General features: G+C 64.2%; 1 protein-coding gene and 1 long non-coding RNA gene across 14 annotated transcripts in view; one reads left to right on the top strand and one right to left on the bottom strand.

The window, feature by feature from the left end:
• Positions 1-16,487, top strand: part of FRMD1 (FERM domain containing 1) — a 31,678-nt gene that overhangs the window by 3,787 nt on the left and 11,404 nt on the right. For 6 of the 13 annotated variants that reach the window (XM_045500308.1, XM_045500307.1, XM_045500306.1 and 3 more), the window contains exons 1-2: positions 15,263-15,608; positions 16,187-16,266. In XM_045500308.1, coding sequence (XP_045356264.1) covers positions 15,332-15,608; positions 16,187-16,266 — 357 coding nt within the window. In that variant the 5' untranslated portion in view covers positions 15,263-15,331. Of the gene's footprint in view, positions 1-10,380; positions 10,800-10,945; positions 11,084-11,390; positions 13,999-14,672; positions 14,764-15,261; positions 15,609-16,186; positions 16,267-16,487 lie in introns of those variants that run through there. The other 7 variants (XM_045500314.1, XM_045500316.1, XM_045500310.1 and 4 more) reach the window with 5 other exon arrangements.
• LOC123609306 lies at positions 499-1,924 on the bottom strand. Its single transcript, XR_006717734.1, has 3 exons — positions 1,827-1,924; positions 1,458-1,498; positions 499-1,329 (listed from the first exon to the last, which is right to left on the bottom strand). It is a non-coding gene; the product is annotated as an uncharacterized LOC123609306 (long non-coding RNA).

The following is a 16,487-nucleotide window of genomic DNA, read 5'->3' as shown; positions in this document are numbered from 1 at the left end:
TTTGCCCATGGCAGAGACCCACGAGCCTCGTCAGACGTTCTGTACACAGACTGTGACTGTGTCTCGATTCCCAGTTCTGGGAACTTCCACCACCGGGACCAAGTGAAAGCCTTGGAGTTGGTCCAGAAAAGCTGAGCAACCTTGTAAAACAACATAAATTAGGAAGGACCTCGTACGGTCTACTCCGACATTTCCATTTGAGGCTGGACATAGTCAAGTGTGATGCGAAATGTGTTGGTTCATTGCAGTTGACAGGCTGGGAGAAGGGGGAGAGCATGTGTGACGCCCGTGACCTTGAGTTCAGAGGCAGGGGATCATGTGTGACGCCCGTGACCTTGACTTCAGAGACAGGGGAGCCTGTGTGACGGCCGTGACCTTGACTTCAGAGGCAGGGGTGCCTGTGTGACGCCCGTGACCTTGACTTCAGAGGCAGGGGCCCCTGTGTGATGACTGTGACCTTGAGCTCTGAGGCAGGGCGGGGGGGGGGGGGCTTGTGTGATGACAGTGACCTTGACTTCAGAGGCAGGGGATCATGTGTGACAACCATGACCTTGACTTCAGAGGCAGGGGAGACTGTGTGACGCCCGTGACCTTGACTTCAGAGGCAGGGGATCATGTGTGACGCCCGTGACCTTGAGTTCAGAGGCAGGGGATCATGTGTGATGCCCGTGACCTTGAGTTCAGAGGCAGTGGAGCCTGTGTGACGCCCGTGACCTTGAGTTCAGAGGCAGGGGAGCCTGTGTGACGCCCGTGACCTTGACTTCAGAGGCAGGGGATCATGTGTGACGCCCGTGACCTTGAGTTCAGAGGCAGGGGATCATGTGTGATGCCCGTGACCTTGAGTTCAGAGGCAGTGGAGCCTGTGTGACGCCCGTGACCTTGAGTTCAGAGGCAGGGGAGCCTGTGTGACGACCGTGACCTTGACTTCAGAGGCAGGGGAGCCTGTGTGACGCCCGTGACCTTGACTTCAGAGGCAGGGGTGCCTGTGTGACGCCCGTGACCTTGACTTCAGAGGCAGTGGAGCCTGTGTGACGCCCGTGACCTTGAGTTCAGAGGCAGGGGAGCCTGTGTGACGCCCATGACCTTGACTTCAGAGGCAGGGGATCATGTGTGACGCCCGTGACCTTGAGTTCAGAGGCAGGGGATCATGTGTGATGCCCGTGACCTTGAGTTCAGAGGCAGTGGAGCCTGTGTGACGCCCGTGACCTTGAGTTCAGAGGCAGGGGAGCCTGTGTGACGCCCGTGACCTTGACTTCAGAGGCAGGGGTGCCTGTGTGACGCCCGTGACCTTGACTTCAGAGGCAGGGGATCATGTGTGACAACCGTGACCTTGACTTCAGAGGCAGTGGAGCCTGTGTGACGACCGTGACCTTGACTTCAGAGGCAGGGGCCCCTGTGTGATGACTGTGACCTTGAGTTCTGAGGCGGGGTGGGGGGGCTTGTGTGATGACAGTGACCTTGACTTCAGAGGCAGGGGATCATGTGTGACAACCGTGACCTTGACTTCAGAGGCAGGGGAGACTGTGTGACGCCCGTGACCTTGAGTTCAGAGGCAGGGGATCATGTGTGACGCCCATGACCTTGACTTCAGAGGCAGTGGAGCCTGTGTGACGCCCGTGACCTTGACTTCAGAGGCAGGGGAGCCTGTGTGACGCCCGTGACCTTGACTTCAGAGGCAGGGGATCATGTGTGACAACCGTGACGTTGACTTCAGAGGCAGGGGAGCCTGTGTGATGACCGTGACCTTGACTTCAGAGGCAGGGGATCATGTGTGACACCTGTGACCTTGACTTCAGAGGCAGTGGAGCCTGTGTGACGACTGTGACCTTGAGCTCTGAGGCAGGGGAGCCTGTGTGACGACTGTGACCTTGACTTCAGAGGCAGGGGAGCCTGTGTGACAACCGTGACCTTGAGCTCTGAGGCAGGGGAGCCTGTGTGACAACTGTGACCTTGAGCTCTGAGGCAGGGGTGCCTGTGTGACGACCGTGACCTTGACTTCAGAGGCAGGGGATCATGTGTGACGCCCGTGACCTTGAGTTCAGAGGCAGTGGAGCCTGTGTGACGCCCGTGACCTTGACTTCAGAGGCAGGGGATCATGTGTGACGCCCGTGACCTTGAGTTCAGAGGCAGGGGAGCCTGGTGACGACCGTGACCTTGACATCAGAGGCAGGGGATCATGTGTGACAACCGTGACCTTGAGTTCAGAGGCAGGGGATCATGTGTGACAACCGTGACCTTGACTTCAGAGGCAGGGGTGCCTGTGTGACGACCGTGTCCTTGACTTCAGAGGCAGGGGATCACGTGTGACGACCGTGACCTTGAGCTCTGAGGCAGGCAGGGAGGCCAGAGAGCAAAGAGGCCAGCCCTTGGAGGGGCTCAAAGGCCACGGTAACTTTCAAGGCTCCGGCTTCTCCTTTGCGGGAGGTGGAAGCCATTTTTGGATTGGGGGCAGGAATGTGGGGATCTGCCCCCTGTTTAGCAAGATTTTGGAGGCTGCGGTGTTGAGTATGGGGGCGAGTCTGGAGGGGGGGACTTTGGGAGCCATTGCCACAGTCCGGGCTGGAGGTGAGAGCAGGTGGTGGAGGCGGGAATGCGGTCAGATAGGTGGGGGCATGTCTGGGAGGGAGAGCCGTCGGGGTTGGCTACCACCCAGACTTGGGGGAGTTGACGGACGAGGGGGTCCCAAGGTTTCTGTCCTGTGCAGACGCCAAGGACGGAATGTCATGTCGTTCTGGGGGGGGGGGGGCTGTTTTTGTTCCTCAGTGACCGACCAGCGCCTGGCAGCTCAGCAGGGACGCTCGGCAGCCGCCCCCTGAATAAATGAAGGAGTGGCCCCGCCAAGTGACGGAGTGGCCTGGGCGGGGCTCGCTGGCCAGGGCTGCCCAGCGGGGCCTGTGTGCCCTCTCCAGGCTCCGTGGGCTCCTCCCGCGTCCTCTAGTGGCGGAGTCCTGCTTTCGCAGTTTCCGCGGCCCAGGGCCCAGTCTGTCTACACGCGATTCTCCCCTGCCTGCAAGGTGTTCTGGGGCCCTGGGGGAGGCGGGGGTCTGGTCTGGTGCGGGCGGGAAGGCTTTCACAGCAACAGTAAAGCGCATTAAAAGCCGGTCTGCTTTGGCCATCGCCTGGCACGGTGACAGGGACCGTGCTGAAGATGGGACCCCAGACCGTGAGCGGTGGCTCCCGTGTCCCTGTGAGTCACCAGGTTCCCCGCGAGGGCATGACCTCTGAGAAGGCAGCTGGCAGCCAGGCCTCCGAGGGGTGGAAGCCAGCTGGAGACAGACACACAGACAAGTGGGTCACACGCTGTTCGGGTAACTGACGTGTCTCCGGCACGTAAGGCAGGTGCTCCTGTCGCTGCGGTGAGCGGTGGGGGGAGCTCGGAGCCCAGAGGCTCCGTCTGCCCGTGTGTCTGTCTGTCCACACAGCCCTCCCAGGCCTCCTGCCCTCCCCTCCACGTCACAGCCAACCTTTAACTCCTGTTAGTAGCTGTGGCCGGGTTCAGGGTCAGCGTTTGTGCGCAAGGAGGAGGCGGACGGGGGAGAATTCTAAGAATGCGCCGTCAGCTCCAGGGGAGTCTGGGCCCAGAGAGCCCGAAAGGCTGGCCGGGCCTCTGCCAGGCGGCCCGCCTCCCCCACCTGCCCTTCCAGCGCTCTTTCCTCCCCAGCCCTGGGGCTCGAGTGTCAGGGCTGGACTGGGGTGACCCCAGGGCACCTCTGCTGCCCCGCCAGGTGCCGCCCCAGGAGTGAGGAGCAGCCTTCGGTGAGGGGGGGCCAGCCAGTGAGCCTCCCGCTCTTGTCTCGTGTTCCTGGCAGTGGCGATGGCCTGGCCCTAGCTTGCCACCTGTCCAGGGTGAGGGGGCCCTTGGTGTGACTCCAGCCAGCTCCCCCCAGGGGCCCCGAAGTGTGGGAGCCCTGCTGTCCTGTGGGGGGGGCAGGTTCGGGCACCCACCAAACACTGTGCTCCTAACCTCAGTGGCCCCCAGTTCTGGGTTTCCTGGGTGGGAGGGCCCAGAGGATGACAGGGACTCCCCCCCAGAAATGGAAGGGTGGGGTGGAACGAGGAAGATGTCTTGCTTCACCCCCTTAAATGATGGGACCTCACACGGGCCTCCAGGAGTCCAGGAGCCTTGGTCTTGGGTGCAGCTATGAGTGGGGGAGGGAGCTTCAGGAAGATGAAGGGGGGGTGATGGGGCAGGGGGCAGGGAAGGAAAGGGACAGATGGGAGGGGCCAGGGAAGGACAGGGGGCAGATGGGAGGGGACAGGGAAGGACATGGGGGGGACAGATGGGAGGGGCCAGGGAAGGACGGGGGGAGGGAGGGATAGATGGGAGGGCCCAGGGAAGGACGGCGGGGGGGGGGGGGACAGATGGGAGGGGACAGGGAAGGACAGGGGGCAGATGGGAGGGGACAGGGAAGGATGGGGGGGGAAGATGGGGAGGGGTCAGGGAAGGACAGGGGGGACATATGGGAGGGGACAGGGAAGGACGGTGGGGCCAGGGAAAGATGGGGGGGACAGATGGGAGGGGCCAGGGAAGGACAGGGGACAGATGGAGAGGGGGCCAGGGAAGGACAGGGGGACAGATGGGGAGGGGACAGGGAAGGACATGGAGGGGACAGATGGGAGGGGCCAGGGAAGGACAGAGTGGGGGAGGGATAGATGGCAGGGCCCAGGGAAGGACGGGGGGGGGACAGATGGGAGGGGACAGGGAAGGACGGAGGGGCCAGGGAAAGATGGGGGGACAGATGGGAGGGGCCAGGGAAGGACAAGGGGCAGATGGGAGGGGCCAGGAAAGGACAGGGGGCAGATGGGGAGGGGGCCAGGAAAGGACGGGGGGACAGATGGGAGGGGCCAGGGAAGGACAGGGGGCAGATGGAGAGGGGGCCAGGGAAGGACAGGGGGACAGATGGGGAGGGGACAGGGAAGGACGGAGGGGCCAGGGAAAGATGGGGGGACAGATGGGAGGGGCCAGGGAAGGACAAGGGGCAGATGGGAGGGGCCAGGAAAGGACAGGGTGCAGATGGGGAGGGGGCTAGGAAAGGACGGGGGGGACAGATGGGAGGGGACAGGGAAGGACGGTGGGGGGAGGGATAGATGGGAGGGCCCAGGGAAGGACGGGGGCGGGGGACAGATGGGAAGGGACAGGGAAGGACAGGGGGCAGATGGGAGGGGACAGGGAAGGATGGGGGGGAAGATGGGGAGGGGTCAGGGAAGGACAGGGGGGACATATGGGAGGGAACAGGGAAGGACGGTGGGGGGGGAACAGATGGGAGGGGACAGGGAAGGACGGTGGGGGGGAACAGATGGGAGGGGACAGGGAAGGACAGAGGGGCCAGGGAAAGATGGGGGGACAGATGGGAGGGGCCAGGGAAGGACGGGGACGGGGGCTCCTGTGTGGTCAGGACAAGTCTGGGGGCAGGATTGGGGTGATTGGGGGTGGGAGGCCTGGGACCCCACGGAGCGCCCTAATGGCCAGGAGGCCTCTCTCATAATTGTTGCACATTTTACACCTAGTCATCACAAGTGCTGTTTAAAGCCACCCACGACTAGGCCCCACCGGGACACGTGTTGGGAGCGTGGGGTGTTCTGGGAAGGTCAGGGGCACCTCAGGGTCCGGGGCTGTGTGTGGGCAGCAGACCCACGGGAGGCCCTGGACGGGCTGTCCGCCTGGAGGCAGGCGCGGCAAAGAGGACCAGGCCATCGCGCACGTCTCCAGCGGCTCTTTCCTTCCTCGCCATCCGCCATCCCCGAGCCCTCCCGGGCCGCCCGAGTCCAACCCGTGGGCTTCACCCCCTGCCCTCCCGCCCCCCACCCCCCTGCCAGGGCCTGCCTGAACAGTGACGCCCACCGCCATGTCCCTGAGGCCCGCTCCCCCCTCAGACAGGGAGGGGGCGGTCTGACCTCCGGGCGCCCCCCTCAGCCTCCGTGTGTGGCCCTGTGCCTGGACAGGGTTCTGTTGTCTCTACAAGAGTCTGCGTGGCCGTGACCCAAAGGGCAAGGCCACCTTGAGCTGAGGGCCACCGCTTACCAGGGGGATGACGGGGTCGCTGAGGAGCTGGACTGGGGGGCTGTTTGCCCGGGGATGGCCGGGACGCCCCATCGCTACAGTTGTCTTGCTGGGCGGTGGTGGGGGGGGGGTGGTGGCGATCTGTTTGTGGGGGAGCCCCACCGATGCCCGGGACTGCCTGTCCCCGCCGTCCCCGCTCACTGTCCTGCTGTGACTTTACTCCCGTTGGCCCTTTCACAGGTAGTCACAGGTGTTTTCACACTCACGACGCACAAGCACATGGCACGCACCAGCCCCACCCAGACGGGGAAGTGGCCTCCTCTCCTGCACGCCTGCCCCCGTGTTCCCCACGCTCCCCATGCTCCCGACGCGCTCCTCCGGCCCCAGCGAGTGTGACCCGCCACGTTCCTGTCTGCACGTGACGCCAGAGCAGAACTTCCATCGCGGCTGGGCGTCCCCTGCCCTCGCGCTCCCCCTGAGGTTCAGGGCCGAGCTGGGGAGACCCCGGCTCTGGGAGCCTTGAAACTAAAGCGTGGTGTTGTGACCAATGAGTTGTTGGCCCTGCAGGTGGGGAGGGCCTCCTCCGAGGGCCTGGGAGGAAGTGCACGGCCCTTCAGGGCCTGCTCCCGCCTGGTGGCGCTCCCCACGCTAGGCTCGCGGTGTGGCCCGTGTTCCAGCCTGGGGCCCTGACGGCCTGGGCCTGACGGCCGGAGCCAGCCCCTTGCAGCTGACGGGTCCCTTGTGGCCCCGGGCCTGCGTCCCAGACGTGCCTCTGTCAGGTCACTTCAGTTCAGCGGGGTGGGTTGAACACTCGCTCACTGTGCTTCATTTCCCGGTAGAAAACTCTCGCGGGAGAATTTACGCAAAAGGCGTGCGTCGCTGAGAAATGATTTACGTCACAGTCTTTGTGTCACCTCTTTTCTGACAGATACGTGACCGCTGAAAGGCAGTGTCCCGTGAGTGGGCAGGTGGTCCGGGACCCCTGTCCCCAGCTGGCACCTTCCAGGGGGTGACCCAGGCAGCCTGGTGGTTTTCCCGTGCGCCCCCGGGGCCGGGCAGGGAGCGGCAGGCAGGGTCCCCGGGAGACTGTGAGCTGCCAGCTGGGCCTGCCCTGCACTGTCTTCTGGGAGGACACGATGGCACAAGCCTGGGCACGCGGGCCATGGTGTCTGGTGCTCGGTGAGGTCCCTCCCCAGGGCCAGAGGGCCCCGTGCTCCTGTGGGTGTGACGTTCACAGCCCGAGTCCTGCCGCGTGGATCCCCCACCCGCCTCTGGCTCCCGAGGTCCCCGGGCCCCCTTCCTTCCGTCTACTGTCACCATCGTGTCCCCGTACAGTTGTGCCCCGAGGCGCGCTGTGACTTTGTGTGGCTCGGGGCCCGTGGGTGGACGGTGGAGCCCAGGGGCCCGTGTCCCTTGCAGGATGGGGGGGGGGGGCGTGCTTGCTGCTTGGCACGGGAGGAGTGCGTGAAATCACACGGGGGTCTGTCCAAGACCGCGCGGCGTCCCCGAAGCACATCGCCCAGGAACCCGCACAGAGGTCGGGGGAGGGGGAGGGGCGAGGCAGCAGGCACGTCCGTGGAAAGAAGGGCCTGCTCTGGCCACACCGGCCTCCCACGCGCCCGGCTGCTGGGCTGCAGGTTTTAATTGAGGTCAAGAGTCCTGACCAGGCAGCAAGCAAAACACAGCCCTGTGTGGTCACGTGGAGCCTCCCAGTTGCCTTTTCCTTTCCTTGGCCGGCTCTTCCCTGCCCTTTCGGGGACCAGGAGCCCCTGCCCGCCCTGCCCCCGTGCCCTGCAGATGTCCTGTGCTTTCCAAAGTGCTGACCTCCCCGTTCCAGAGTTGTTAACCACGAGTACTTTCCACATGGTTCCAGAAAGTTCTCGGCAGCTCTGGGTCCTAGCAGTGCGGTAGCCGGGGCTCTGGACAAGCCTCTTTGCTTTCTGTGCCTCTGTTTCCCTACTCATAAAATGAGCTAGCGAGGCTGTCCCGGGCCCACAGGAGCTGTGAGGACCCCCACGGGGGCAGGGTGACGCTCTGCGGGTGACACAGAGCACGCGCGAGCCGGGCGGTGGGGCACGGGTGAGGGGTGGCCAGCCCCTAACTCAGCGGTGTGACTTCTGAACTCAGTGCTCAGCCCTCACGTGGCTCGTCATGACCGTAAGCAAACCAGCCCAGTAAGGGGCCCGGGGAGGCGTGGGAAAGGGCGGCCAGAGTGGCCAGGCGTGCAGGGTGCCGGCAGCCCAGGGTCCTCCGCCACCGAAGCCGTGCATTCCCCCCGCGTGTGCCCACGACGTGCCTGCCGGCGGGGTCACGGCCGTGGCGGCGCGTGCACTCCTGCCCCCTGTCGAGGGATCGGTGGGTCTGCTGGGACTTTAGAACCTGTTATGTACGTTGACGCTTGACTGGGCTATGACTTGAATACCAGAAAATGCATTCGTTCGAAGCGAAGGACGTAACGCGTGTTACTAGACCCCAGAGCTGGGCCACCGCCACCACCTAGGCGTGCGGCGTCCCCACCACACGGGAGGGAGACCGCGTGCCCGTGTGCGGAGCTCCCCCCCGGGCGGCCGCAGGCCTACTGGCCGCTCCGTGGGTGCTGCCTGTTGGCGGAGCCCCACAGAGTGCGGCCTCCGGGCAGCAGAGTGTGCTTGACGCCCACATACCAGCACCCCGTTCCCTGGCACCGCTGAACGGTGTTCCCGCTCCGCTTGGGAAGCACGTACTGGACGGACTCACCTTTCCGGAGCTTTGTCTTCGGAACATGGTCAGCGGACCCCCCTTGTGCCAGAGGACGGAAGCCAGTCTCCAGCACCAGGAGACCTGGGCAGAGACCAACGCCGAGTTCAGCCTGCGAGGGGCCGGCAGGGCCACCAGGAGGGAGGGTCCAGGGTGGAGGGGAGCTGCCTCCTCCCCTGGGCTCCCCGCATCCCCCCTCCCCTCCCCCCTCCCCCCTCCCCCCCCCCCCCCCCCCCCCCCCGCCATGCGAGTGTCCAGGAGACAGTTAAGTGTTTAGAAGCGGGTTTATTTTGGGGACTTGCCACACGTGTTTTCTAAAGGGGGACAGCGGGGGGACAGCGGGAGGGGGCTGAGGGCCCAGCAGCGTATCCAGGAAATGACCTCCCACGCCTTGATGACGTCACGCAGCCTCCACTGGGAGCCGTGGGAGGCGGGTGGGCGGGGGCGGGGGCTTTCCATCTCGGTGAGAACCCCGTAGTCACGTCTATTGGTAGGGACACGGGGCTGCTTTTCCTCTCCCTTTTTTTCCTCACTAGGGGTGTTTAAAGCGCATCTGCCAAATGTCCCGTAAAACATGGCCAGCCCCTCACAACAGGTGGGGGCACCGTCACCCTCATTGTACGGGGAGAAAGCTGAGGCCCGGTGCCCCACGGCTCTAGGCGCCCGCTGCGCGGGATGCTGACACCGGCTCTCAGCCCTCCTTCCCCCCCGCCGCCGCCTCCGCGTCCCCGGCCTGCTGCTGCCCGGGCCGTGTTCGCACGTGTGCACGTGTGAGCTTTGCGGAGTCCTGTCCTGCGCCCCGACGCTCCTGGAAAGGAGCGGCTCCCGCCTCCTTCGTCGCCACGCGGCCCTGGGGACCGTGAGGCAGGGGTCACAGGCCACCGGAAGGCAGTGAATATCATGAAATCAACCATCTGTTCACGGGGGCTACTTGCCTTTTAAAAATTGTCAAATTGTGGGGCGCCCGGGTGGCTCAGTCGGCTGAGTGTCTGACTTGGGCTCAGGTCATGATCTCACGGTTCCTGGGTTCCAGCCCCGAGTCGGGCTCTGTGCTGACAGCTCAGAGCCTGGAGCCTGCTTGGGATTCTGTCTCCCTCTCTGTGCCCCTCCTTCCCTCGTGTTCGGTCTCACTCTGTCTCTCGAAAATAAATAAACATTAAAAATTTTTTTTAATTAAAACTGTTAACTTGCCCCCTGAAAGGACATACGTGTGTCCGATGATGAATAGCTTTGCATCTGCTCTGGAGAGAGCTCGGGCAGCGGCCGCTCAGATTCGCACGGAGCCCCCAGGGCCCCAGCCTGGGCGAAGGGGCCCAGACCACCAGCACCTATAGGGCGAGGGCAGATGGGGCAGCAGGAACCGCGTTCCCGGGACCCCTGGCCGCCCCAGTGACAGCAGCGCCTCCTGCTGGCCGATCCTGCAGAACACGGGCACCTGGAGACTTTGATCCCAGCCTGAGCCGAGCCGGGTCTTCCCACAGGCGCAGGGTTTACAGGCAGCGGCTTCCCCGCCCTCACCTATAACAGGTGTCACTCACCTTGGGGCAGGCGACCCTGGGCCAGGAGCCGGCACAGAACTAACACCAGCGTCTGCTGCTAAAGGGGACGAGTGGGATCTGTTTAGGGAACAGTGATCATTCCCCTCCCCCGACCCCGGTCCCGAGGTGCCTTTCTGGGCTGGGGGGCTCGGCGGGCTCTGCGCTCTTTCTCCCTCCGGCTCCTCCAGGAACCTGCGCAGTGATCCTCCTCCTGGCTTTCGTGTTGTCGTGGGCTTTTACGAGACATCTCTTCTGGTCCCTGGAAAGGAGGGGGCCATGCTGGCTGGGGCCGAGGGGAGCTGTGAGGTGGTCCCTGGGGGAGGAGAGGCAGCTGGAGGCCGGGAGGGGAGGGCGGGCCCGCCTGACACTGTTTATTTGCATTCCAATCTACCTGCACAGCTATTTATGAGCCTGGACCTTGTCCCGGCCCAGCCACCGGCTGGATTTCTGGCCCCGCTCGGCTTCCACTTATTTCCCAGCCAGGAGTTAGCAAGGTGCCCGGTCCCCAGAAAACTTGAATCCGGGTGAGTCTGGGCTGTTACGTTCCCCACCCGTGGCCAGGTGGCTGGGGAGGGCCCCACAGGTGGCGGTGACACCTGGCTGGTGCACAGGCGCTCCGAAGCTCAGCCCCTCCCCACCGGCCGTGCCCCTGACCAGTCCTTCCCCGCAGGAGGCCATGGAGGGGGCCGGGTCCTCCTGAGAGCCTGCGTGCAGCCACCAGAGCCCCTAAGACGGCGGGATGACCACGGAACCCAGAGACGTCCTGGTGCAGCTGCCCACGCGGGAGCAGCTGCGGCTGGTTGTGGGGGTGAGTGAGGGGGAAGGGGTGACTGCGGGGGGCGAGTGCAGGGGAGGGGAGGGGGTGGGGCGACCGCGGGGGCGACCGCGGGGGTGAGCAGGGGTGGGGTGATCGTGGAGGTGGGCAGAGACACTGCCACAGGTCCCGTCTCCCAACAAAGGGATGCTGTTGACCAGAAGTGGCATTTTGTGGCACATTCCATCCAAACGCCAAAGCTTCGCGGCGATCGAAACATGCACACAGTTCAGGCGTCTCCTCGGTTTCAGTCGAGTCCTCTGGGCCCTTCTCCCCTTTGATTCTCACCGGCCACTTTCAGCTCCTGGGGTGACCCCGGCTTCCATAGAAATCTCCGAGGCCCCGACTGGCCTGAGTCTTCAGGGCGATGACGCTCCTGTGCCCTTCCTCCTCGAAGTCCACACCCTCCCCCAGGGACGCCCGCCGCTCTGCGAGGCCGCTGTCCACCTGCCCCCGGGGAGTCCCGGGGAGGCGCCGCGGGGCTGCCTGCCTCCCCTCTGAGCGCCAGCCCCCCCCAGGCCGCGCCTCGCCTCTACCCACCCCCGACTCGGGCCCCTTCCCCGAGGAAGGCTGGTTACACAGCCCGTCGGTTCAGCAGTTTGTTCCCAACGCCCACGCGCGGCCGGTAGCACTTGTGGACGGTGTGGCCCACCGAGGCCCCGAACCCTGACCTGGTGCCACCCGCCAGCCGGGGGCGCCCCGAGACCACGGGACTTCGTCTCAAACACAGACAAAGACGCCTGGGGCATCTCTGGGGGCGGCCGTCCGAGCAAAGGCACGAGTTCCGAAGTGCTTGTTACAGAGCTGGTGGCTCTTCCACGGACCCCATCAGAGGGTCCAGTCGTTTAAGAGCCAGACCAGGAGGCTACCTCCTTCCGGAGGACCCACACGGCCCTGTGCAGTCATGGCCCCCTCGCCAAGCTGTCCCTGCCCGGGCCACCGGTCACCCCAGGGAGGGCGGTCCCCAGGGGGTGGTTTTCGTGGCGTCCCGCGGTCACAGAAGTGTCAGCCACCGTCTGGTCTCCCCGCAGACTCACTCCTGCTCTGTCCTCCCTCCCTGGCGAGGCCCCGTCCCTCAGTGGGAGAATCAGGAGATCAGGGTCCAGATTCCACGGGGCTTCTCGAGGCGACAAGAGGCGGGGCGGGCCAGGGGTGCCGGTCTCCGTCGCTGCGCATCAGCCGTTGGGGTCGTGGGGACAGTCGTGGAGCAAACATGAGTGGGGGCCCGCTGGGCGGACAGAGGGGTGGGCCCGTCGTGGTGCCACGCTGGCGCCTTGGAGCCTCCCGGGCTCTGACTCGCGCTGCTGTCTCTCAGCCCTTGCTGGTGGGTCGTTAGCAGGACAGGTCAGGTCCGGTTGGGGAATGGTGGTCCTCTCCAGTTTTTACCAACTAGGTGAAAAGTGAGGTGATAAGTTCCCCTAGTCGAGGCGCCCTCTGGTGTCCAGGTTACTGTCACCCTCTGCCCTCAGCTGCCTCCACCCCTCCCCGTTCTGTACTAGAAGCCCCCACGCGGAGCACCCGTGGGGGGCTTATGCACACCGTCCCACTTAACCCTTGAGCGGAGGGTCCCTGGTGGACACAGCCAGCATGCCCTTCCTGGGGACACCGAGGGACATCGGAGCAGGAACCTCCGTCCCCTTTGTCCGTCCCCTTTCGCATTCTGGGTGGGTTGAGAGGGGCAGGAAAACCCCTGGAAAATTAGCCAGCCCCAGAGAGGGGGTTTGCGTTTTGAGGGGAAGTGTGTCCATGAAAAGGTGGGACTGGCTGGCGGAGAGGGACTGTACCTCCGAGGACTGGTCGGGGTCGGGGGGGGGGTGGAATGCTCTTACAGGCAGGACGGCTGGCTGGCTGGCGATGGCGTAGTTCAAGTCCCCCGGGAATTACCTGCTCAGGGACACGCTTCCGTGTTTAAGTCAATGCCAATTGGCGTTAACGACAGACTCTCTCCAAGCCTCGGTTTACCTGTCTGGTGGGGAGAAGCTGGAGCTGATCAGAAGGTCTTCCGGGGGTCCCTGCCTCCTTCGAGACGCCTCAGGCCCCAGGAGGGGCAGTAGGAGGACTTGGGTGGGGAGAGGCGGGTGGGGCGGGCCTGGGCTGTGGCCCCGACACACGGAACCCGGACCGCGGCTTTCACCTGTTTCCTCGGCTTCGCTGTAGGGTTTTAGCAGGAGGAGGAGCGAGCGAAGAGTGAAACCCGCCGGCTGAGGTCTCAAGTCTCAGCCGGTGACGGGGTGACCGAGGCCGTCCACGCAGCTTGGCACCCACACCCCGCCAGCTTACTTTCAGGGTGTGCCCACCGCGTGAGCCGTGGGGGCGGCCCCGTGTGTGACCCCCACCTGTCTGAACGTCCAGGTGGTAGAAAGTTACGGCCACGTTACCGCCACGGCAGAGCTCAGTCCACATCTGCTGCCACACGGAGTGGATGAGGACGAAACCAGCGGCACAGCAACTCGCCGCTAAAAAGTAGAGACTCGTCATCTGACTTGAGACGGTGTAGAGACACTTCCAGAAACCACAGAGGCTGCGCGAGCCCGCGGGCGCCGTGCTGGGCACACAGGCCTGCCCCGCTCCGGCCCGCACCGTCCGTACGAGGACGTGTCCTCTCCCTCCGAGGGCCGTGAGCCTGGGCTGCCCGCCTCGAACCAGGATTTTCCACCCAGAGGACACCAGAGACGCAGCCTGGCCACGAGGGCACGTAGAGCGTGTGGCGCCTCCCTCCAGCCCGGGAAGCGCAGGGGACAGAGGAGGGGCCGGAAGCCGAGACGCGAGGGGGGTCCAGGCCCCGGGCAGCGCTGTCAGCTGCTCCAGCACCGGCCCTTTCCGGGGTCCGGGGTCCAATCAACAGAGTGGAAAGAAGTTGGAAATACGAACTTGCTGGATGTCTGATGTTAAGACGGCTCCGTTTCCAGGTGAAACGAAGTGTCATTTGGACAACAGATGTTACCAGAGAGAGGCGGCCCTTACCTGCGTAGACAGAAGAAGGCTCCCTGTAGGCGGCTCCCCACCCCGACAGTGGGAGCTGGGGGGCGGGGCGGTGCTCCCTGAGGCAGGTGGGGCCTCTGCCTCGGGGCCCTGTGGGGAGGCAGAGGCGGGAAGGCCGCTGCGGGAGGCAGGGCGCCGGGGCCCTGAAGACACAAGGCTCAGACCTCACAGCCAGGCCTGCCGAGACCGAGATGGAGAACGAGACCTCGGGGCTCACCGGGCAGGGCCAGGGACCCTGGAAACCCCCTTAGCCCCTCTGGGTCCCAAGAAGCCAGTCCCCAGGCGCAATGGGCGCGCCCGTTTCCGGGGTGCCCACACCCCAGGCCCGCTTTCAGGAGTGGCCCGGTGAGGTTGGTCGCGGGGAGGAGAAAGGCCGAGGATGGCCTGGGGGGCGCGGAGAATCCCACACCCCGTCCTTGGACAGCCCCCTGCACCGGCCCAGACCCGGAGAGCAGGCTTCTGCCCTGCTGGGCGCGGGGGGACCTAGTCTTCAGGTCGGGCGGTCCCCGAGGACCCTGGGTGGCAAGCAGCGGTGGTCCTCATGCTCCCACTGGACGCCCACCCCTTTCAGGGGCCCTGAGCCTCCACCCCCGTCTTGCAGGTGCGGGCCACCTGTCGTGAGCTCTTCCAGAGGGTGTGTGATGTGACCAGCATCAAAGAAGCCCACTTCTTTGGCCTCAGCGTGGTCAGAGGTAAGTCAGCCTTGCCCGACCCCACCCAGGGGACCCGCCGCCCGGGGCACCAGCCTCTTCTGGGAAGGCTGGGGGGGGGGGGGTCCTCAGGGCCATGGGGACACGAGTGTTCTCATGTGCACCCAGGTCATCTGGGCGAGTGCACGCGGCTCTGAGCACACTCACATGTGTACACACTCAGGCTCACACACTCACAAGTATACAAGGCATGCACACACATATACAAACACACACACTCATACACACTTAAATACACACCGTGCATGCTCACATACTCAGTGCAGACTCACACACATATACTCACGTGCACACTCCATGCACTTGCATACATATGCACACACATACACACGTGCACACACTCCACACACACATACTCATGCATGTGTCCATGTTTCACATGCACATGTACGCACGCACACATACATATACTCGCATATGTGCGCACACTCCATGTACACGTGTACACACTCACATTCACACACGTGCACAACTCCGTGCACATGCACACACACATACTCACGCATGTGCACACACATATACTCACACACATGCACACTATGCACACTGTATGCACACGCACATACACTCACACACGTGCACACACTCACTTGGCCTTCTCTGGGAGAGAGGGGCGAGCAGAATCCTGGTCTCCTCTTGTTCTTTCCGGAGCAAACAGCGTGCAGAACCCCGGGCTAGGTCTGTTCCTCGGATTCTGCTGTCCGGGAGCCGATTGTGTCTGGGGTTCTGGAAACACTTGTCCAGGAGCAGAGCCCTGGGTCCAGAAGAAACCCTTCCTGGAGCTCTAATGGATGAAAGCCAAGAGTGGGGTGTGCTGGCAGAAGGAGGTGGGGAGCCACCCAGCCTTGTCTTCTGCCCTGGGGTTGCCTCCGCGACCTCCCAGCTCCTGGTTTCTGCAGACCCCCGGGCTCTGTGGAGGGTCTGGGGGAGAGCAGGAGAGCCGGAGGGACTGCACACGCGCGTGGGAGACAGCGCCGCCCGCAGGGCTCCGAAGGGCGTGGCCTCAGGTGGGGGGTGCCTGGTCACCTGTGTGCCCGAGGGAGGAAGTGGATGGTACCACCTGCGGGCAGCTCTCATGGCTCGGGGTGGGGGGGGGGGGCTCTCATCTCTAATTGGGGGGCTTCAGGGTTATCTGTATAGAGCACCGTTTCCCCAAGATGTGCAGATGAATGGGGGGTGGGGGGAGAAAGGTGTCCATTCCGTCACAGCCAGCCCTCTGCCTGAGTTCAGGCTGTCTGCATCGAGACCACTGTGCTCTTGTTAGCGGGGGGACAGCCCCAAATTGCCCCCTCTCCTGCTCCCCTGACGGCCTGAGGCAGCCCTAGGCTTCCTCCCTGCTGGTGCAGGACAAGCTGACGGTCCCTTGAGGGTCCCTGTGGCGCTAAGGCCCTGCCTGTCCTCTTAGACAACGAGTTCATGTTCATGGATTTGGAGCAGAAGATCAGCAAGTACTTCCCCAAGGACTGGAAGCGGCAAGTGCACAAAGTAAGTGGCCGTCCCCGGACCCGAGGGCGGCCATGCACGTGTCTGGTGCAGGGACACGCCGGCCCACCCTCGAGGCTGCCCGCGGTGCCGCAGAGCTGCCGCTGGCGGAGCCGAGGGTGGGGGGGGAGGGCACGGGGCGCCCTTGAGCGCTGCAGACAGCACGCCAGGGGGTCTCCTGAGAAGTCACGGCATCGTGGAAATCAGGAAAGTGCCCGGCCGTC

Source organism: Leopardus geoffroyi, chromosome B2 (genome assembly GCF_018350155.1).
Source record: "Leopardus geoffroyi isolate Oge1 chromosome B2, O.geoffroyi_Oge1_pat1.0, whole genome shotgun sequence".
Classification (NCBI taxonomy): Eukaryota; Metazoa; Chordata; class Mammalia; order Carnivora; family Felidae; genus Leopardus; species Leopardus geoffroyi.
This window is presented reverse-complemented; position numbering and strand designations above follow the sequence as displayed.